At 46.5% G+C, this 22,019-nt stretch overlaps 1 protein-coding gene across 3 annotated transcripts; it reads left to right on the top strand.

The window, feature by feature from the left end:
• The first annotated feature begins 6,849 nt into the window (after positions 1–6,849).
• LOC136052780 (cystine/glutamate transporter-like) lies at positions 6,850–21,310 on the top strand. Of its 3 annotated transcripts, none has more exons than XM_065743150.1 (12): positions 6,850–8,246; positions 9,887–10,013; positions 10,752–10,867; positions 11,084–11,209; positions 13,292–13,391; positions 13,474–13,518; positions 13,714–13,837; positions 14,615–14,718; positions 16,541–16,637; positions 17,358–17,507; positions 19,840–20,014; positions 20,717–21,310. In XM_065743150.1, the coding sequence occupies exons 1-12, from the start codon at positions 8,051–8,053 to the stop codon at positions 20,779–20,781; spliced, it is 1,425 nt and encodes a 474-aa protein (XP_065599222.1). In that variant the 5' UTR covers positions 6,850–8,050; the 3' UTR covers positions 20,782–21,310. The 3 variants fall into 3 exon arrangements, with proteins under 3 accessions (XP_065599222.1, XP_065599221.1, XP_065599223.1); XM_065743149.1 differs by having other exon boundaries at positions 14,594–14,718; XM_065743151.1 differs by lacking the exons at positions 6,850–8,246; positions 13,292–13,391; positions 13,474–13,518 and having other exon boundaries at positions 9,623–10,013; positions 14,594–14,718.
• The last annotated feature ends 709 nt before the right edge of the window (positions 21,311–22,019 follow it).

Raw genomic sequence — 22,019 nt, 5'->3', positions numbered from 1 at the left:
TCCACGTTCAGAATGGTGAATGTTGGTGGTGGCCATAGGGGCCCCAGATCACAGTGCCACTTGTGGCTATAGCCCTGTCTTGCAATGGAGGGTCCTTTCCTATCTCCATGTGTAAGCTGTACTTGTGCTGGATCACAGTGGCATTCCTTCCTTTGGGCAGCAGGCACTCAGAGCTTTGCTGGGCTGTCCCGACCCAGTGCTCAATGCTATGCACAAGGGAGGCGTCCTCCTGAGGCTCCCTGCCATACACGGTTCTGCTCCTGATGCAGGAGATGTAGTGATCTCAACTTCAACGAGGATAATTACAAATGTAGTTCCTGCCTCTTCAGTGATGCAGGTCTTTATTCAACCTGACTGGGGTCCGTAACCTCTGCTGGCTGCAAGTGCTCTCAGCCACCAGGTCTGTGTGCTGTGTGAAGTGCTATTTGTTTTTCCTTCTATTCTTGCTGATGTTACCTGCTGTGGATGATGCAACCCTGCTGACAACCTGCTGTGGATGATGCAATCAGGCTGGCAACCTGCTGGGGATGATGATGCAATCAGGCTCACGAGCAGAGATCACAAAGAGGTTCTAAGTCCAGGTGGGAAAAAGGAGGGAAAACCTAAAACAACAACAAAACCAAATACTGTACCCTAAAAACAGTTTCTGCGGCAGAAGCTTGGTTGTAGGTGAGCTCGGGAGATACGGGCAAGGCAGCACCAAGATGGGCTACCCATGCTGGTGCCTCCATGCTGGGGAGCACACACTTGGCATCTTTCTCTAGGCTGTAACCCTCTGTGTTTCAACCATTGCTTAGTCCACAGTTCTGCTGAGTCCAAGGACTTCAGGGAAATGTGAAGGAGCGAGTCGTGGGTTGGTTTGACAAGGGGTGGCACAATGCAATACCCAAGACAAGTACAAGTGTAGTTCCTGTGCAGGAAGACATGAAGCTGAGCTGCTGTAGGTGCCCATAGGGGCAGATGATGTGGCTGTGGTTGATGGGTGGATTGGAGGGTTCAGGGTGGACAATGCGAGAGGCTTCTTCCAGGAAGGTGGTGCAGCAGTGCACCTGGAACAGTCAGGGACTCTCCATCCTTGTTGTTTTTTTTTTTTTTTATCCAGCTAGCAAAATCCACAGTTGATCTGAGGTAGAGCTGGCAACAGCCCTGCTTCTCATGGGGCACAGGACCAGCGGTGTCCAGAGATCTGTTCAGCTGATGCTTCTGTGACTGTACTTACATTAAAACTGAATAAACATGGTCTGATGTTGACTTAACCTTCCCAGTAGGCATGTGAATCTATTTTTATTGACGTGCTTCTTCCTAGAATCTGATTCTCATTAAAGATGAGTGAAAATGGGAGGTTACCTACATGTTACCTGGAAAGGCACAGGAGTTGGGTTTTTGGTTCCGTCCCTCAGGCTGTTGGAAAGCTGGCCCGGGCAGCACATTCATTCCAATGATGACACAGTGCAAAATACCACCCCTTACCAAGCTCTGTAGGTGCAATTACTGGGATAAGGTTTTCCAGGGAACGACGTTTCCTTGTAGTCATGATCTGAATGGCCCTTCAGCGTGTGCTTCTGGTGTGCCTTTGCACTTCAACATCTGCTTTAGCAGGCTATGGTTAGTGAATGCTCAGGGAAGTGTGGTGCCAGATGTTCATTCCCTAAACTGTGAGATGTAATAACACATTTCTGCTTCACTGCAGGCACAGAGCAGGACCTCTGTGTGCACAGCATGGGGGACTCCTTCCAGACCTGGGGTTAAAGCTCTGCTTGAGCTGCTTCACGCTGTTCTCCTGTCCCTTCTGGTAACCACTGCCTTTAACAAATCCTCTCCCACCCCTTGATCCCTGTTACCTGGAATGGACCGTCAGGAACAAAAGATGTACATTCCTGTATTATTTCACAGGGGACGAGGAAGTCTTTCTTGTCAGAGAAACCCTTCTCATGCTCCTTCCCTCCATCAGAGGCACAGGGAATGGTGAGCAATTAATCTGAAACTCTGTGCAGTAAAACACAGATCAGATCTCCATAGCTCGAGAAATTCTGGATGAAAGCCAGAAAAGTTTAACAAGGAAATGTGTTCCCTCCAGCATAATTGTGTGCTTGGCTTCTATTTTAATAAATGAGCAACAGCTGAACAGAGGCCAAAAGGAGAGTCCCCCCATCCTGAGGTATGTTCGATGAGGAGTCTGGGCCATGCGTGTTTCAAGTACTGCAGTGGAACAGTTAGCACAAAATACTGAGAATTAACCATCAGTTAGACAGCTACATCAAAGGTGAATAGTAATTGTGAGTGAGTGGATAATGCTAGCGTGAAGGGTTTTCTTTCTTTCTTTCTTTTTTTAATGTTTAAATTTTCTTTTGAATTCCCTCAAGACAGGAAGTGAAAGAAGAAAGCCAGGCACCGTGATAGAGCCTTTGGGGAGCTGGAGGCCTGGGGTGATAAATCAGCAGCGATTCAGTGAGATTAAGGGGGAACATAGCATAATATATGAGGCAATATGGAAAGAGGCATTTTATTGCAGTCAGTCCTGGAAGGATTCAGTTCCAGATGGCTGAAGTGGGGTTAGGTCAGAAACCTCCATCAGATGGGGCTCGCCATCCAACAACATGCAGCATAGCAGGAGCAGGGGAAGATTTTCTCTGCACCAACAAAACATCTTGACTGGGGAGAGCTGTCTTCGTGGCTGGATAAAATAGCTTGCATTAATAGGGGATGTCCTCTTTGTGAGTACAGATGGTGATGAGTGGGGCCACTTTGACATTTCATAAGATGTGTCCTGTTTTTGTAGAACATTTCTAAGAAGATTTTGAGGTTGGTTTGTCATCCAAAAGGAGCTGCACTGGATGACAGGACTGTTGTCCCAGCACTAACAGGGATGTTGGCCTCGATCAACTGCCCCCGTAGCAGCTCCACAGACCGAAATCCTGGGCTGAGTGGAAGTCATAAAACAGAATCATAAAGGTTAGAGGAGACCACTAAGATCATCTAGGCCAACCGCCATGCCCACCAAACCACCTCCTTCAGTGTCAGTCAGCACCTCTAAACCTGATGGGGATCTGTTTCCCCAGGGAACAGCCTGCAGCTTGTTTCTGGCAAATCACCGAGCAGCAGTAGGAAGCAAGAGCATTTACAGCTCCCAGCTATGGCAAGAGGTAAAACAGAGACTTGGTTAATGGAGGAATTTCTCCTGCAAGAGCTAAGGCTAGCTCCACGTCGAGGGCAGAACAGAACTCAGACCAGAGCACTGATGAAGCACAGCAAATGGTTGGGAAGAGCAGGAATGTTGCTTTATTTATTTTATTTTGAACGGTTAAAAGGAATTCTCATTTTGGGAAAAATTGGCTGTACTTTGCTACAGCATCAGACTTTACTGTTGGATCTCTTCTACTAGATAGAAAAGTTTAGATTTATTTTTGTTTGTGTTCTGTCTTACGCAGCTAAGAAAATAATTTCAAATAGGACAAATTGTCTTGTTCCAGGGAGGAGGTCTGATCTGGAGAGTAAAAACAGCTTGCTACTTGGAGTGCAGTCTGCAAAAGAACAAAGCTCTAAGGACCGTTCCCTACACTGTGCCCCACAAGAGAGGTTACTGAGCCAAGATGCTGGCCTCACAAAGCACCCTGCTATGCTAGGCAGTTTCCATGTGAAATACGTTTTTTTCTGTGCCCCAGAGCCTGGTTTTCTAGGTGCTGGTCCTTTGAGAAGGATGGGCAGGGAGGCAAGCATCTGGGGTATTTTCTTCTCCTATTTGCAAGAGGGAATGTGTTTGTTCTTTTCACAGGGATGCTGGTGCATCCTTCTGATAGGCTTTAATAGCTGCTGCCATGAAGAAGAGTAGAGTCTGTTTTAATCAGCAGGTGCATGTCAGTCGCATATTTATGTTTTGCATATGTCACAGGTGACATGAAAGGAAGAAATCTTCACAAGCCAATGTTCCTGCGTGACTTTCATGGAAAATGAGTTCTGGCTGCACAGAAGCGTGTTTTTTGTGGCAGCTGAATGAAAAGTTACACTCAGCTGCTCAGAAAAGTGGGATGACATCATGTAATCTGTACATCTTGTGAAGATAAATCAACGCCGCTATTTATTAAAATATATGCACTTGCAATGGCTTCGTTGGCAGACTGATTGTAATAAATAATTTTAAGCTAAGTGCAGGTCGAAAATTCTGGTAGGAAGGAGCTCCAAGGCAACACGAATGTTGCTGCTTCAAAACCAGGCTCAGGTGGACCGATTTCTAGCAAAAGAGTGGAAGCCTGGGTTCAGCATTTTTAGGTTCTCAATTAAAAGATGATCATCACATCAGCAACATGTCAGACTCATTGTTTTTTTTTTTCCAGACAGTGTCACTCCTGTCCATAGGATGGCAGGGAGCCCCTAAATAACATAACAAATGCTGTAACTGTGACCCAGGATGAGAAGCATTGTCCTGTTGAAGCTTAAAATATTTTCATCGAGAAAGAAGCTTGAGGACATTGCAGTCTTCTCATAGGTATCTCTCAAGACTAGATCTGTGAAACTCTATAGAAAGAGGAGGCACGGGAAATTATCCTTATGCTTACACCTATAGCAATCACCCTGGATTTATTACTACAGCTCAGGCTGCAAGAATGAGCTGATTTATTAACTACCGTCCCTTTGGATTTCTTATTCAGGGTGGTAATACAGCTGTAGAAAGCTGCAGAGAAGTGGAGGCACACATCTTGTCTTTTCAGCCAGTTTCTTGTGTTCATTATGGTCTATAAACAAACATCTCTCAGGTCTCCTAAATAGATTTTCTGATCGTGTTCCCAGAACAGACCACCACCAGCCTCATTAAAGCTTAGTTATGCTACTTTCATGCATGAATTAAAAAACCTCCCATTCACTGCTGATTTTATTTAGTTAGATCCTGTGCCTTGTGGCAGACATTGAATTGGAGTGACATTTATTGGCTCCAAAAAAATAAAAAAAACAACCAACAGTGGGACCGCAGCGAGCAGTTTGACACCTCCATCGTTGGCGATGTGAAAAGGAAGGGGTTAACCTGTTCTTGGCTGTATTGTATTGATTGAGGCCCACGCAAAGAAAATACAGCTGTAAACAGTTAGGAGTATTCCCTGGTAGGGGCGTTTTTTTTTTTGGTAAGTCATTGAACTGGGACTTTGGAGGTATGAACTGTTGTTTCCCAGGGATGCCACCCGCTTCCTGCATGATAGGAGAGGAGGGAGGTCACTGCTTGCTCTAGGTCCCAGCTGGGGATGGTGCTTTCTCTCTCTGACTTTTCTAACTTGCTTGCCTGTGTGGATGGCTTTCCAGCAGAGTGACATCTCTGTGTGCTCATGGTGATGGGTCCTTCTTCCAGCTGGGGCCTCTAGGCACCGCTGCAGATTGCAAACACGGCTTCCCCTTTATGTTGGTCTCCTTCATCTCCACCCATGCTGCAATGTCTGCAAGGTAAGATTAATGGCTTGGAAAGAGAAAAATCGATAAAAAAGAAGAACAATGGAGTAGACGTGCAGCAGGTGGGAAGATGTGAGGTGGGTCTGCTTTCCTCCGGTCCCGCTGGCCGCTGATCTCCAGCAAAGGCGTTTTTGCACGAGAAGGAGGTGAGCCTGTAGTTTAAGTCAAAGGGTGAACAAAAAGCAGCTTTGTGTGCTTACTTTGGGCTAAGCACATTGTGAATATTCTTAAGCATCGCAACCAGGATTAACATCTCTGCATGTTAATGTGCCTGGAGTTCAGCGTGGAGCAGAGTAGGAGTGTGGGCTCCCTGGGCACACTGCTGGGTGTTTCTCTGAACCGCTGATAAATAGCTTTCTATTACTCTTGCTTGCTTTCCCCCCCACCTTTCCTTTCTTTCTTTTTCTTTCCTTCTACAGCTTCTGGAAGAAATCCTGATAGATCTCACCTTTCTGAAACTGACTGTGTTGTTTTATCTCCAAATACACCTGCATGGCAATAGTATATATATAAAGAAAAACGCCATGTGGACAGAAGTATGGAGTTTGTTATTTACAGTGGATCATTAACCTGGTGTGCAAATTTGACTTGATCTCTTTTTTTTTATCCTCCCCCCCCCCCCTCTGGTATTTCAGAGCCCGTGAGGAGCTGCTGCCTTTTGCCGCCCTGGGATCCCAGCAAGGAATGGGAATCTGACGGACTGCAAATGCACCCGCTTGTTTTAACCCCCAGCCAACCAGATAAGTGTCCTTTTAATTTTCTCACTGCTGTGCTTCAGCCATATCCGTGCACAAAACACCTCTCTTCACACTGATTTCAATTCGCCCTTAACAAATGAACGCTCTGCACTTCTCTCTGCTGCTCAGACATCCCAGTAGCCGACAGCGGTGTTTGGTGCGTGCTATTAATTGCTAGGAGCTGCTGCAGCCCGGGGCTCAGGGAGCTGAGGGTCGGTGCCAGCCCCATGATATCGTGGGCAGTGGTTCCATGCTGCTGCGACCCAACAGCCCATGCAGTCCTCTGGGGCTCATTAGGGGCTTAATAACCAGACTTGGCTGGCTTGATAGGGAAGATGCTCGTGCAGGCTTGGAGCGATCTCAGAGAAAGCAGATAACGCTGCTGGAAGGCTTTGTGTATTTGCTGTTCATCTGTGTGATATGGGAAAAGCGATAGCCCCTGCTTGTTCCAGCAGGGAGATGAGCAAGGATGTGGGGCAGAAGCCCTCAGTTACACTGGGTTCATATGGGACATGCAGAGCAGTGTCGTGGGTGAGGGACAGCAGGAAATGTCCCCTCAGAACTGTGGGGATAGAGAACGTGGTCTGTGAGGAAAGTAACTTCGGGCTTGACGTGTGCCTGCTCACAAGCACACCGATAGAATTATTAAGTAAGTTAAGAAATGGAGAAGATGTTGTCCTGTCTCTCTTTGCAATAGCACACAATCATGAGGCTGGGACAAATGTTGGCCATATCTGTGACTGACAGCATTAGAATGAAAAAACACAGAGGCAGTGCGTGTGAGTGGGGAAGGGGTGTGTGGCAGACAGGAGAATGGGATCCAAATCACTCTATGTCTGTCTTTTCTGCTCTAGCAGGGTTGATTAGCACCATAAAATGCCCACCTTGCTGTTAGGGTAACTACAAACGTGTTTGCTACAGCAAATTAGGCTGTGCTGTCTGACCTGAATTTGCCTTACCTACCTAAGTGGAGTTTCCTGGTGAAGGCACCAGCCCAGAACTGAAGGAAAGTGAAGAACAATTCCCCACCACAAACAGACCCTGAGCACAGGCTGTGGCCTCTGTTTCTTGTCATTAACTGCCTGGAAGTGAGGCTCGTTGACATTGCTGTCCTGGCAGCCAAAGGCCACTGAGTTGTGGAGGGACAGGGGCTGGAGTGATGGAGTGGGAGTTCACTGCAGCATAAGAGCTTGATTGATGTCAGCCGACTTGATCCCTGGAGTGTCTGAAGTTCTCTCATTTCTTGGAAAAGCTCCTTGTTTGTGCTGTTGTAACTCAGAGAGGTTTTCATATTAATAGTACAAAAACCATCTCTGGTATCAGTGACTGTCTGTCCTCTATCTTATAACTGACAGCAGTAGTTATCCTTGGCTCTTCAGTGATCTGATAATATAAGGTCTCGACATTATATTAAGAAATGCTGATGAAACAAAGCCTTTGTGATAAAGCTGCAGTCAGGGTTCTTTCATTCATCGAGGTTGGATAGGAAATTGAAACAACTTAAATCTTTTGTGTACCTCAATTAACAGGGCTGTTTGCTCCTCTGAAAAAGAAATAATAGTATAAAAAATAGCATAAGTGGTTTCCAAGGTCTTGATTACTAAGTTTGTGACTTGAAATGTCCTTTCTGCCACTGTGCCAATATGGATGCCCACCCAGATTAGGCCTCATTAAATGAACCAGTGGTTTGCTTGCTGGGTGAATCTCAAGGCAGGGGAGGACTCCACAGATCTTGATAGGTTGCTGCAAAAAATCTTGTCCTGAACAGAAGACCCCCAGATCCCTCACTCTTTCCTTGTCTTACAGGTGAACCTTGAAGACAGCTGAGGCGCCCTGTGTCTCCTAAATGCATACCTTCCTCTGGGGTTAGAAGAGGAGCCATGGGGAAAGACAGGAAAAAAGAGGAGGCTGTCTTTCTGAGGAAAAAGATAACTCTGCTGAGGGCTTTCTCGCTTCTCATTGGCAGCATGATTGGCAGTGGCATCTTCATCTCCCCTAAAGGAGTGCTGATAAACTCCGGCACCGTGGGGTTCTCCCTGGTGGTGTGGTTTTCCTGTGGGCTTCTCTCCATGTTTGGTGAGTGGGAAGTTGGGTCAGCCTTTGCTTGAGCACCCGGCAGGTGAGGGGAGCCAACAAAATTGAAAGTGTAAAATGCTGGGAGGGGAACAGAGCAAAATTTTCCCCGTTCTGAATACCATGAAAGTAAAGGATTGCTAAGGCTGGGGGTCACCAGCATCTTTGCTGGGTTAGGTGGATATCTGTCTGTCCTAAATGTTCTGGGTGAGACTGGTGCTACCCCAGAGCCAGGAGATGGAGCAGATATCAGCACTGTCTGTTTGCTCTGATGCTGGCTTTTAATGCTGGTCCTGTCTCACAGAGGACCACTTTTTGTCTCGCTTTTTGGAGACATGTTAATTTCAGTTCCTCTGAAATAATGTAACTCTTACAGTTACCATGCAAAAAAAAAGCTACAGCTTTTAGTTTTCTTCATTAACTGTATGCAAGCACCTCCTCAGCAATCCTCCAAAGGTGCCGCTGGGAGAAGTGCAGGATCTCACAGCTCTGGGGAGAAAGCTGATATTTATTTCAGTGGGTAACTTTAAAGTTCTTCCTCTTTCACCACTTGGAAAAACAAAAACAAAAGAGGAAAGAAGAAATTCTCCATGTGGACAAAACACCTTGGAATCAGACATTTCTAAATGTGGCATTTAGAAATTGAGATGTTCAATTATTTATCTGGGAGAGATTCTGCTATGCCTACCAGTATTTCAAGTTGTATGTGCTGCTGAGCATAGTCTGCCTTTACTGCACATGTGGGATACAGCTTGTGCGTGGTTGACTGGGGAAAGATCTATTTTTGCCTGAAGAAAAATCACAGATTCTCTTTTAACCGAGCAGAACAAAAAGTGATCAGGTGTGTGCTGGTCATGGAGCCCAACCCCTGCACAGGGAGGCATCCTTTGGTCTCCTTTTCTGGCCTGGCTGCCTCTTTGTCAAGTTGTTGTGTTTCGTAGCTAAATTTGTTCTGTTCTTCTAGCCAAACTTCAGCAAAGCACTTAAAACACAAGCTTGAAGCACAGGGAACCCACTGGGTTAAATGTGAGGGATCTGTCTACGCTTGAGACTTTGGACATGGATTTGGTACAGATTCACAGAGAGGCAAGAAAAACCAGGATCTTTGCCATTGGCACGACCATGAGTGATCCCTGTGCAAGAGGGAGGGCACAGCTGTACCACTCCAGGGTTCCTACAGGGCTGCCTGGGCTGGGACAAGCAGATGGGGTGATCTCACCCTGTGGGTCATACCCCCACAGCACTCAGCCCCTTCGCATGGGCATCCTGCTCAAAGACCTGAAGCATTTGTGATCTCTTGTAAAACATCTCCTGTCCACCACATAGTGTGGGAGAGAGGTGATAACTCAAACCTGTGGGACGTCTGTCAAAAGGGATCTTTCTCACACCTTTCCACATGACTTCCCTGGACAAGTTGTATCATTAACCAAAACAGTAGAAATTTTCCTTCCTTCTGCCAGAAGAGTGAACTGACTTCTAAACACCATAACACACAAAAATTTGGAATGGAATGATTCTGCTAAAAACTTCTTCTTCCTCTGCTTTACTACTTATTTTAAGCAGACTCCTTCAGGCTCTGAAAGTCATAAAGAGGAAATCCAAAGGATGATTTACTCAGCTCATTTATACTCTAACTTTGCCAGGTGCCTTGTGTTATGCAGAGCTTGGAACAAGGATCACCAAGTCTGGAGGACATTACATCTATATTTTGGAGACCCTGGGGCCTCTGCCAAGTTTCTTGTTTCTGTGGGCAGAGTTTTTTGCTATCAGGTAGGAGATTTTGTTTATTTGACTTTTTCTGGGTGCTCTGCAGTTTGCTGGCTGTGGCTTGGTGGGTTTTTTTGTTATTTAGTTATGGTGCCAGGTAACAGAATGAAGTAGTGTGTAAAGGAAATGGGCGAAAAAAACCAAAGCACATGGATAACTTTCAAAGACTGTCAGTGATAAAAGGAAGAAGACAGAGCGAGCAAATAGCTGCATGTGTTCATTGTGATGTGTGCCTGAGGAATCTCCGTCTTCTACCTTGACAGCTGGTATCCTTCAAGAGCTGTGGTATTTTTTGGCAACTGAAAGCAAATGACAAGTTAGTTTCTGATTTTTCTTCCATTGTGAAGCTTCTCACATTCTTTTGCGGAAAAAAAGACTTTCTGGCTTAGTCCCAAATTAAACAATAAGTTAGAAATTTGTAAAGTACTTTTTTTTTTTCCACCTGAAAAAGCAAACCCTTCCCTCCCAATGGCCTGTCCTCCATGTTCTGAGATGAAGCAGGACACACGAACCACACAGCAGTGCCGTGTGTGATTCATCTCAACTTTTGTTTTTGAGTTAAGAATTAATCTTCTTGAATCACGTGCCTCTTAACCCATTTACTGAGAAAACCTGTGAAAAAGAAGGGCCCGCATGCTAGAGTGGGGCTAAGCATAGTGAGGAAGATTTGTTCCCTCTGTCCCACCATGTTGAGGCCATCCACAAGAGCCAAGTGTGACCCTGCCTGGTTCCCCTCCCCAGGCCCGCCAACAGTGCTGTGGTCTCTCTGGCATTTGGCCGCTACCTGCTGGAGCCTTTTTTTGCCCCCTGTGCGGCCCCTGTCCCTGCTGTGAAGCTCGTCTCTCTCCTGGGCTACTGTAAGTACAACCCTCCACGCCATATCTCGAGGCCTCTCTGCCTCAGGCAGTGTTATCTTCTGAGATTGGGGCCAAAGACCTGAATGCATCCTGTCTGCTGCTCGTGCTCTGAACACCCTCTCTGGGAGGGCGCACCCTTGTCCCCACCACCCTCAAAGCAGGGGCATTTCTTCCTGCGTGTGCCAGGCGTGGGCTGCAGCATGGTCTCCTCTCCAGATGCAGTCCTCACCCTCAATTCCTGGAGCGTCACCTGGAGCGCACGGCTGCAGACAGCCCTCTCTGTTGTCAAGCTGCTGGCCCTCGCGCTCATCATCGTGCCGGGGATGATGCTGCTGGCCCAGGGTAGGTGGTAGCTGGATGTAGCTCAGGATCGAGTGTGGGGTAGTTGGCTTCAAGCTGTGTCACCTTTGTGGGGCTGCTGTTCCCAGCTTTTTGGGAATGAATGGGGCTGTATGAGCCCATTTGGGCACACTCCTCTGCTGACCCCTTCCTTTGGGGGTAGCCACTGTCAGCACGGCTCAAAGCCCTTCCAAAGCAGTGCCATGGACATCGGGGACATGTGACCAGCATTCCTTGGTGTCCTGACCCTATCACAGCCCTGTAAGGAGTTACCAGTCCCCAACTGCATCTCTATCCTCCCTATGGCTTCAGCTTACGCTTTTTATCCCCTAATGGAAATAGGCAGTAATGTAGTAAACGTACAGTGGACTCATGCAAGATTGCATGCTCACATCCAGAAGAAAAAAAAAAAAAAAGATAAAACCTACCAGTGATATCTTCTGGGATTGATACAAGAGCACTGGCTTTAATCCAAGCCTCAGTTTATAGACAAGCCCATGGCATTCACACTCAGGGGATGAAGCCCACTCTGTCTTCACGCTATTTCCTTCCTCTGCAGAGGAAACAACAAAGGCAGGAGGATCAACATTCATGTTTCTTTCTGATGTCAGGAGCTGGCTCCTTTGAATGCGCAAAAACCCCCTCAGGCAGGCAGCACTTCTGAACCGAAGGACTGCCCCGCAGCTAGAAATCCGGAGCCATCATTGTTAGGGATGCCTTCAAATGGCAATCTGGAGCCCTGGCACCCGCCTTCCAGCGAGGAGGATAAGTGCCAGTGACATCTGGAGAGAGAATCCACCAAGAGACCCCGGGATGACAGGTTGCATTTAATGTGACTCATGGGGGACTCTAAATCACTCATTAATATATTGCAGACAATAAATCCTTTTTATGTGCCATCACTTATAAGCCATCACTTTATTGTATAAAAAGACTACCCCAATAGGCCCATTCCATTTTCTAGTTTAGTTTTCTTCAAATCCTTTTTTTTTTTTTTAGACTTCATTTTTTGTGCTTGTTTTTAAATGAGTCTGCCTCGCTCCTCAGCCTCTCCCTGCTCCATTTGATTCTTCCCTCCCTGCTGTTGCCTTTCCCTTGGCTGGGATTTGTTTCAGAGCCTTGCTAGACCAGTGCTCCACACCCCACACCCAATTGAGATGCCTCAATGGGAGGAACAACCGCCCAAAGTCTGTGCCTCTTTCTTTTAAAGATATTTTGAAATGGAAAACCAAATATAGATGTGGAACCCTAACTTTGGGCCACTTGGATTTGAAAATGTTGGAAATACAATTCCCTTTGACTGTGCTCTTGTTGCTCTTCCTTCAGATAAGAGGCTGCCCCGTGCTCCTGCCTGCCTCTCCTTGTTGTTCTGAGGTCTGATAAAATGTGCCCCATAACCAAAATTCTGCCTTTGATCTCTGCATTTTTGTTTTGTTTTGAAGAATGGCTTTGTAAAACTGACCATTTCTCTTCCACTTCTCGGTGCTGGCCTAGATTTATTTCAAGCAGAGCACTTTTAAGAAAACTGGAGGAGCTGGTAAAATGCACTTTGATCCAATCACCTCTACTTTTTATTACTGTGTTTGCTTTGCCCCCTGTGTCCCCACTTCCCCTCCTGCGGGGCTGTTCCCACGCCAGTAGCCCCTCCACCCGGTTCCCATGCTCTGCTCAGCATGGGGCCGGAGGAGCTGCATTAGCTGCCTTGCTGGCTGCACAGCATCAAACAGAGCCAGCATCCGGCTGTCGGCGGATGGGGAGAGGGCTCAGCCCAGGGAATCGCAGTTGGGCTGCAAGAAAGGACAGGAGAACTCAGGTCTTCTCCTCTCTGTGGTCTCCCACATCCAGACAGTGCTCTTCCTGACATTTCTCTTGTGCCAGACTGGAGATGATGAATTTCTTCTGTCACTGTTTATGCAGCTTGCATGCCAATGCAGCACTGCAAATTAAAGCAACCAAAAATCTGAATACCTGGCTCCTGGGAAGTCACAAATGCTTCTCCCAGGTTTGGGCCCACAGGAAGGACGCCCATCTCTGATATGTCATCTCTGATATGCCCATCTCTGATATTGTTTGTCTCCTCTGTAGGCCACACCAAAAACTTCCAGGATGCTTTTGACAGGCAGTCACTGGTTCCAGATAAGCTGCCCTTGGCTTTTTACGCAGGCATGTTCGCGTATTCAGGCTGGTAGGTGTGATGGGAGGGCAACTCACTCGTAGTGCATTGCTGTCTGAGAGCTGCTTCAGAGCCTCTCCTTGTGTCTGCACAGGTTCCAGACTGGCTTTGTGCGGGAGGAATTGGTCAGACCCGAACGGTAAGGATGGAGACACAGAGGCTTTTGTGCCTCAGCCCTGGGCTACCACTGCTTCCCCAAGCACTAGCAAACAGAACAGGAGGAAATAAGTCTGTGGGTTCACCTAACCAAGAGCAGCTGCAGTCTGCAGTAAGTGGTGAAAAACAAGGAGATAACAGCTTGTTCACTGCATGTCTCTCTTCCCCTTTCTTACAGAAACATTCCACTGGCTGTCATTGTGTCTGTGATCACTGTCATTGTGGGGTATATGCTCACCAACATCTCCTATTACACCGCCTTGGGAACACAAGAAGTTCTGGCTTCTCCAGCTGTAGCTGTGGTGAGTTGTCACCCTTCTGATAGCAGTCTTTATTGTGGTGGGCTCATACTGCAGGGTGTGGTCTTGACAAAGGTCTAGGAGACAGTTTTCCTCATAAAAGTTGTTGGTTTTTTGTTGTTGTTGTTTTTTTGTGTTGTTTTTTTTCTTCGTTGTTTCTCTGGATTATTGGACAACATTAATTTCTAGTCTTTCCTAAAAGGTAATGAAAAAGAACCTGCATATATAGGGCAGGAGGGATGGAGCACCTCTCTTAGGAAGAAAGGTTGAGGGGGTTGGGCTTGTTCAGCCTGGAGAAGAGAAAGCTCCAGGAGACCTCACTGATTCCTTCCAGTAATTGAAAGTAGCTTATAAGTGAGAGGAGCATGACTTCTTACATAGTCTAATAGTGATAGAACAAGGGAGAATGGCTTTAAACTGACAGAAGGGAGATTTAGGTTAGATGTTAGGAAGAAATTCTTTACTCAGAGCGTGGTGAGGCACAGGCTGCCCAGAGATGCTGTGGGTACTCCACTCCTCGAGGTGCCTAAGGCCAGGCTGGATGGGGCCCTGGGCAGCCTGAGCTGGTGGGTGGCAGCCCTACTCATGGCGCAAGGATGGGGATGAGGGCTTTGAGGTCCCTTCCAACCAAAGCCATTCTATGAAGAGATGACAGTAGAAAAGTCAAGGTTTTGAGTTGTATTTTACTCCTTCATTGGAGGAAGTTGTTTTTTTTTCTTGATTCTGATGTTATCTAGAGATCACTACATGTTCCTGCAGTCACAATTGCTCTTCTTCCAGAGTTTTGTGCAGCAAGCCTGCACAAACCTTATCTCAGTGGTCCCTGTCCTCGTTGCGTTGTCCTGCTTTGGCACCATGAATGGAGGAATCCTCACATTTTCAAGGTCAGATCCCTCAAAATGTATTCCATTTTGGCTTAATGTATTGGAGGGAAGCACCAATGACCTGTGCACCTGACAATCATTTGGATGGCATTTTGTGGGAAAATCGAGGCCTTTGACTCCCAATATGTAGGCTGCAGGACACTGTTGGCTATCTAAAGGTATCTTCCTCCCTTTCCTGGCCAAGTCTAAACTCTCCTCTGGTTGGGCAGAAAACCAAGGTTTTTACCTGCCCTCTCAGTTTATAGTCTAGCTTGAAGTAAAACATCAACATTTCTGATGAACTACATGCTTTGTTGACATGGCAGCTGCTTGGTGAAGCAGAGCCACTGTCTGCTGACTTCACCCAGGGCCTCTGCTGCAGGGCACAAGTCCCTGTGTTTTGAGGATCTCTGGCTAAAACAAGCGCTCTCTGGAGGACTTTGCTTCAAGTTTGGTGAAACATTATCAGGGCTGGGTCATTCCCAAAGCAATGGCTGAGGCTCAACAAAGCCTTGTTGGAACAATAATAAGAACTTTGTTCCATGGAAAAGTTATCTTGCCAACTCCACTGGTGACTATACTGTGTCCTTGGGGGAGCCTTGGAATTGGAGAAGAGGGCAGAGCTCATGGAAAAGTGCGTCCTCCTGGTCCTGAGGAGCTGAGCAAACTCTCTGGAGCCAGCTCCGTTTCACAGCTTTGATTGCAAAAGGAAAGATCGTTTGATATGAAAGGGATGTTTCAAAGCACAAGAGCTAATGAGTTATTTGATCTGCTACCCTCAAGTCCTGTATTAAATGTGGTGGGGAGAATTCCCCGGCTTAACTTCCCTAGCTAGTGATTTTCTTTGAGGACGGTAAGTCCCTGGAGAGCACATAGGCTCTACATGTCTCTGTCATCCTTCTCTCCCCCCTCCTGGAATCATTAACATAATCACTGCAGAAGGGCCATATAAACAGTGCTGGGGCCTCCCTGGCTGCTGGCCAGCCACACCCCAGCAAAACCACAGAGACAGCAATAAAACAGTTACACACTCGTGCCCCAGCTGCTTTGGGCTCTGCTCCAGCCCAGCTGATGCTCTGGCACGGTGTGTTTGTGGATATTAAGTTTATAAAATTGGATGCAGTGCCTTCTCCGTAATTACCCTTTCACAGTTCAGAGGAGGAATGGAGGCAAGGAGCTCTCTGCTGTTGTTTCGTGGCTGGCCCTGTGTGTAGCTGTCATCTCTGTAATACACAAAACTACTTTCCAACAACTGGCAAGAGACTTCCTCTGCTCTTTGAGGAACTTGCACTTTATTTATATCCCTGTATAGTTTGTGTATATCTCTATTAAGATTATATTTATAGACAGAGACGTATATTATCCCTGGTGTGTAGCTGCTGCGGTGGCACAGCCTAGCAGGCTTACCTTGATCCTAAGCCCAGTCTCCTGTTGGGATGGGCATCAGGACTGACAACCCCTCTTCACCAACTTTCCAACCTCTCTTCTAAAGACTTGAAGTTTGTGACCCCTCCACTTCCTACTGCCTTGTTTCTGCTTCCAGCCTCAACAACTTCATGTTCATGTGGCACTCAACTAGCGGTCACTTCTAACTAGTTAACCATGGGGACACTACCAGTGAATGGTAGGCTTTGCACCATGCAGATATAACTGGTCCTTGAACAACTCTGCAAATCTTTGGAGATTTTTTTCCCTCCCAAGTCCACTTAAAACTGATGTTAAAAGCAGAACTTGTGGCCTTAAATAGAAGACCTGTGCTGATGGGATTAGACAAAGCACTGATCTTTTCATTTCTAGTGCAGATGAGGGATGCTGATGCGTAGAGCTCCCTGTCTTTTCCTAGGACACTGTTTGTGGCCTCCAGGGAAGGGCAGTGGCCTCCTCTCTTCTCCATGATCCACATCCGAAGACATACACCCCTTCCTGCTGTCATGCTGATGGTAAGGAGATCTGCCCATGTGACAATCCCTCTTCTTGCAGCCTTGGATTTCTTGTTTTAGGTGGCAATCCACAGAGCCTGGAGATGTTGAGAAGTTTTAAAGGGTGTTGGGACACTGTCAGCTTGCAAAAAAACAAATCCCCTCATGTCAGTAATGGAAATTCAAACCCACTGTCTCAAAGTTCCCACCTTGTTGCCTTGAACGTATTGTTTCAAAGCACTGTCCCTGCCATCTGCTGTAGTTGCTGCTTGATATTTCCTATGGAAACTTCTCTATCACCCTTCGGATACTTGAAAAACTGAAACTCCAAGGTTCAGTGGGAATGCAAGAAGTGGGCTTCTGTGGAAAAGCTCTCAGATTTGGGTTGTTCCTCCCTGCCCTTCATCATTTTTCCCAGCAATGGTCCATCATAACACTGTTACGGTGCATTTGGGTCACGCTTGTTTTAATTGCCTTGCCTATGACATAGAGCATTAACCATGCTGTTGCTCTCCATCCTTTCTGTAGCTTTGTAATTTTGTATTTAGGTCTTTGACCAGCACTCTTCAACCTGTGAGAATGCTTTGCACCATGTTTGTCGGCCTCTGAAATGTTGGGCCTGTGAAGTAGCTACCTGTGATTGCAGGGGGGCTGGGTGAGATGATCCTCGTTACTCTTCCCTGTCTGAGGACCACAGCAAGGTTTAATTAACTAACTGTATTTCATCTTCTCAATGCTCAGCTCCCTTTGGTTACTGCCATGGTGTGTGTTGGAGATATCTATCATCTACTAAACTTCTTCAGCTTTTCTCGATGGCTCTTCATAGGATTAGCCACCCTTGGGCTCATTGTCCATCGCTACCGTCACCCGGAGCTGCAAAGCCCATTCAAGGTAATCCACGGCTTGTATCTAACAGCCTGGAAAATGTGCCTGTCATTTTTCTTTCTCTTTATGTATTCTTCTCAAAGAATTATAGCATTATGTGGCCGTGATTGCCTTTAGGCTCTGAGGGCTCTAAATCCCTATTTCTCTGTAAGGCATGTGGGGCAATGCCAAGGTTGACTGGTGTGCCCAAACAACCAGATGTGGTAAATTCTATTAAAACCAGTTCTACACGGGGTCACCAGCTGCAGGAAGGGACCTTTGCCTGGACATGATGTCAGTGTCAGGTATGTTTTAGCCCCAGCGAGGAGCAGAAGGATGTCATGGGGAAAAAAACATTGCCAGATGGAACCTGGGATAAACCTGACTTATGAGAAATCATGGCCTGGCACAGAAGTATCATACAGTGTTAAACAGCTTGAGCACAGCTCTCTGACCCTCGGCCACACCCGACGTCCATGGGTTGTTGAATGAACTACAAGTACAGGCAGCCCAAGGGGTTTGAGGAGCTGCCTCATGCATGGTACATTCATGCGCACAGCTCCAACATGTTTCAAATGCGTGAGACCTGTGGCCTTAAGCAATGAAAAGCATTAGAAGTGGACAGAGGGAAGAGAGCAGCCAAGGGAGTTCAGCTCCCCACTCCTCCAAGGATTTGGTGCTGGAGGACACTCTGTCCCCTTTTTCCATTCCAGGAACTCTTTACTGGTGTCTTTCTCGTGGGGAGCGCTCAGTCCCCAAAGCTGGCATGGCTTTTAGAGCCCCTGCTCGAGGCATCTCTCCCACTGTCAGATCATCTGCAGGCGGCATTTGGCTGGGGCCATGCACAATGTGTTCCCCTCTCCAGTCACGCCTGCGTGCTGCCTGCAGCCAGTTCCTGCAGAGGAGAGGAGACCTCTGGGGCCACAGGCACTGGGCAGCTGATCAGCCAGAAACTCAGGAGAAAGAAGCACTTTCCACCACTCCCAGGGCTCCTCCTCGAGCTGAGTGAGGCCTGATGCAGAATTTGGGGTAATTTTTCTTCTTGGTGTTTGCTGGAGACAGCATATTTAGCAGAGAGCTTGAGGCTTCCCAGCTTGCTGACTGGCAGGCTCACGCAGTCACCCAGACTCAGATTTTTAATGAGTTTGATTTTTTTCTTTTAAATCGGTATTCTGGGGAGAAATGTATTACTGGTCTCTTCCTCTCTCTCCCCATTTTTTAGACCTCCCCTCAAACCTGAAGTACGGTTATCTGTAAGAGGGAAGAACAGCGAGAACGTGATGTGTGCGAGTGCTGCTCTCCAGTGGTCAGAAATATTTATTCCTCCAACAGCAGTTCGCTTACAGAGAACAAATAATGTGATAAGAGACTGTGCTGGTACTTTTCTCCTGTAGCATTTTTAGCTGAAAACTGTAAGAAAACACCAGTAAGGGGAGAGAGCAGTCCCCTCACACATCGCTCAGACAGATGTGCTGCCTGAATACCCGCACGTAGGAGATGCTGGCAAAGGATGCTCCGGCTCGAAAGGCAGGGAGAGCATGCAAGTTTGGTGGCTGGACAGCTGCCATCACTACGGCAACTGATCTCCCCCAGCTCGGTATGGTCAGCATCCAAAATGTGATCTCTGTTACCAGAAAAGAGATTGTCAACCAAGGTGAGGTCAGCAGCTCCTTCGCTCTAACAGTTGTGGTGAGGAGTAATTTGGCCGAGGTTGGATCTAAAGAAGAAGGAAAGCTTTTTACTTATTCGGTTTTACCCTCCAAATAGCACAGATGAATTGACTCACCCAAAAGAATGAGGCTGAACTGCTGAGTGCTGTTTTGGTCCTTCAGCAGGGTGTCACTGAAAGCCGCATTCTTGGCGCAGGTGCTGCAGAGCTGGGTGTCTGGTTTATCCTGTTTTGGTTGCAGTAGGTCTCAGGCAGGCTGGAGGCAGCTCAAAGTGAGTCACAAGTGCTACAACCAAAGATCAGTTTGTTCAAAGGAATTTTGCTCTTGGCTTCAGATTTTCCACCAGCAGCTGCCACAGGTGACAAGTTTAGGGGTGTACCTGTGTGCACATGCATGCGTACTGTACACAGAGTGAGCTGCTGTGGTTGACTTCTCTCCAGCATGGTATCTGGTTGCAAACGAGATGAGGTTTCTGTTTGTGTGCATGGAAGGAGGCACACCCCTTGCAGGACACTGTGGGCTTCAAGCCTGGCATGAGAATGTTTTTGTTCTCTGCATCCTACTCATTCACAACAGACTGTACAGAAGTAGTGTGCAGGGCAGATTTTTCTTCTCTTCTTTAGAATGGATACGTGACTATAGCTTGTGCTGGCTGTTATGACCAGTTCTGCCTGTGCTCCTTTCCCCAGGTCCCCCTGTTTGTTCCAGTCTCTTTTACCGTCATCTGCCTCTTCACAGTGGCAATGTCTATCTACTCAGACCCTGTAAACATTAGCATTGGATGCACCATGGTTTTAAGTGGCTTTCCAGTCTACTACCTCGTAATCCACAGGAAAATGTTAAACCGCTGCCACAGACTGCTCTGTAAGTATGCTCTTGGGTTTCAGTGTCCCGGACCTAAGCACACTCAGGGTTGCTGTTTGTGAACGTACTCATAATCCAGCCTAATCATTTTAGGAAAGATGGGGTTGAGGTCCACTAACAGGAGGAACCAAGCAGATTGCTTCCACTGTCATATCTGTGAGATCAGTATCTCTGTCAAATTTGGACGAAACTGAACAAAAGATCAAAAACTGGTCTGGAGAGAGCGAGGGGCAGGCACTGTAACCCCATGCACAAACGTTTGCTGAAAGGCTGGAGAGTGGAGTGGTAGGAAAGGATGGCGCAGGCTGCCTGGTGGAGGGGCCATGTGTTTAACAGCATGGGTTTGGGTGTAGTTGTGGGTGTGGAAATGAAGTACATTTCCTCCCCATGCAATGCATGGCACAGATTTACCTTACGTGTAGCTGTGGTAGCACCAGTACAGTGATTTATTCTAAAACAAGAGCCTGGTTTTGATTTTAACTTCTAATTTCAATTACGAATCCTGAATTCTTTTGATATGGTGCTGGGCTGAGATATATTGGTAGCCAGTGAACAGGAAAAAGCATACAGCAAGAAAGAAAACAGATTCAGTGATCTGCTAACATAAAATCTGCTCCATGCATCCCGGGCCAACATTCTGATTTTCATCCACAGCATAGGATATTGTCCAGATTAAACTTTCCTTGTTTTTTCACCCTTCAGATTATCTTACACACAAACTGCAACTACTGTTGGAAGTAGTCCAACAAGAAATCAAGACGTACTGAGGAAACCATCAGAACTTACAGGAGAAGATATAACCTACTTGCTACACGCCTGATGCCTTTGATCCTTCCAAACACAAGCCATGCTCTTATTCTTTTAATCGCTGCAAATGAAGATGAACCTGAGCCAAAACCTTGCTGCAAGCAGCCCTAAGCTTGCCAACTGGGGTCTGGATGAGCATGTCACAGCTGCTTCTGCCCTTTTCTTTTTTTAGCAGAGCAATCAACTTCTCTGAAATCTTTCTTTGCCTGCAGAGCATCGTTCAAATGAAATCTAGATTTTGCAGTCCAGCCTAGTCCCCAGCAAATTATATATTCTTTTTTTTATTGCCTAACTTAGCAAATAGAGGAAGATGGATTACAGCAGAACTAGGATCTGACTATGTGGAAGTCGAGCACAGGATTCAAATTGAAGTCCAAGTCAGGCTGGACGGGGCTCTGAGCAACCTGATCTCACTGTAGGTGTCCCTATTCACTGCAGGGGAGTTGGACTAGATGACCTTTAAGGATCCCTTCCAGCTCAAACCACTCTGCAGTTTCTATGATTCTATAAAATCTGTAGCGGCCATGTAAAATGATCCTGTGGAGAAACATTATAGAGGGAAATGGGCAGGGAATGCAAACTGGAGATGAAGTACGTGAAGAGGAAAGCAGGGGGCGGGGGAGATAAAACTGCACTCACCAGGAAGCGAAGATTTGGGTAGTGGGAAGATATTTGAAAGTCATTTGAAATCCAAATCATGAACAAAGAAAACTACTCAGAATGTTTTATTATTATTGTATAAGCAAAATAACTGTATTTTTCTTTGAAATAATACGTCAATTTTGAATTTTATTGCTTTGAAATGATATTTCAAAACGTACTGACACAGTAAATATATATATATATTTATATATTTAAAAAATGGCTAAATACCCCAAAGAAGAGTTCAGAATAGGTTCTGATTCTTCCCCAGGCCCCCGTCTTACCTGGTACCACCAGTGAAGCTGGAGATTCAAATTTTGTCCCAACAGCAGTGAAATATGATTCTTCCTTTTTTGGATAAGAGCAGTAATGAGTCGTGGGCAGATTCCTTCTGCAGTGTACCTTTAGGTGCTGTAGGAAGACATGAAAGACTTCAGGTCTGAGCTTTAACTTTAAATCTGTGGTCAAAACGCTGAATCAGTACAGAAATGCTCATTTGAACTACTGACATCAAAAAGGTTTCTGTTGTTGGATTACTTTGGTTTACATTATTAAT

This window comes from Cyrtonyx montezumae, unplaced genomic scaffold (assembly GCF_038088225.1).
Source record: "Cyrtonyx montezumae isolate F1298 unplaced genomic scaffold, pur_monq_1.0 scaffold_3, whole genome shotgun sequence".
Classification (NCBI taxonomy): Eukaryota; Metazoa; Chordata; class Aves; order Galliformes; family Odontophoridae; genus Cyrtonyx; species Cyrtonyx montezumae.
The sequence above is the reverse complement of the archived record's forward strand: the minus strand, read 5'-3'. Positions and strand labels throughout refer to the sequence as shown.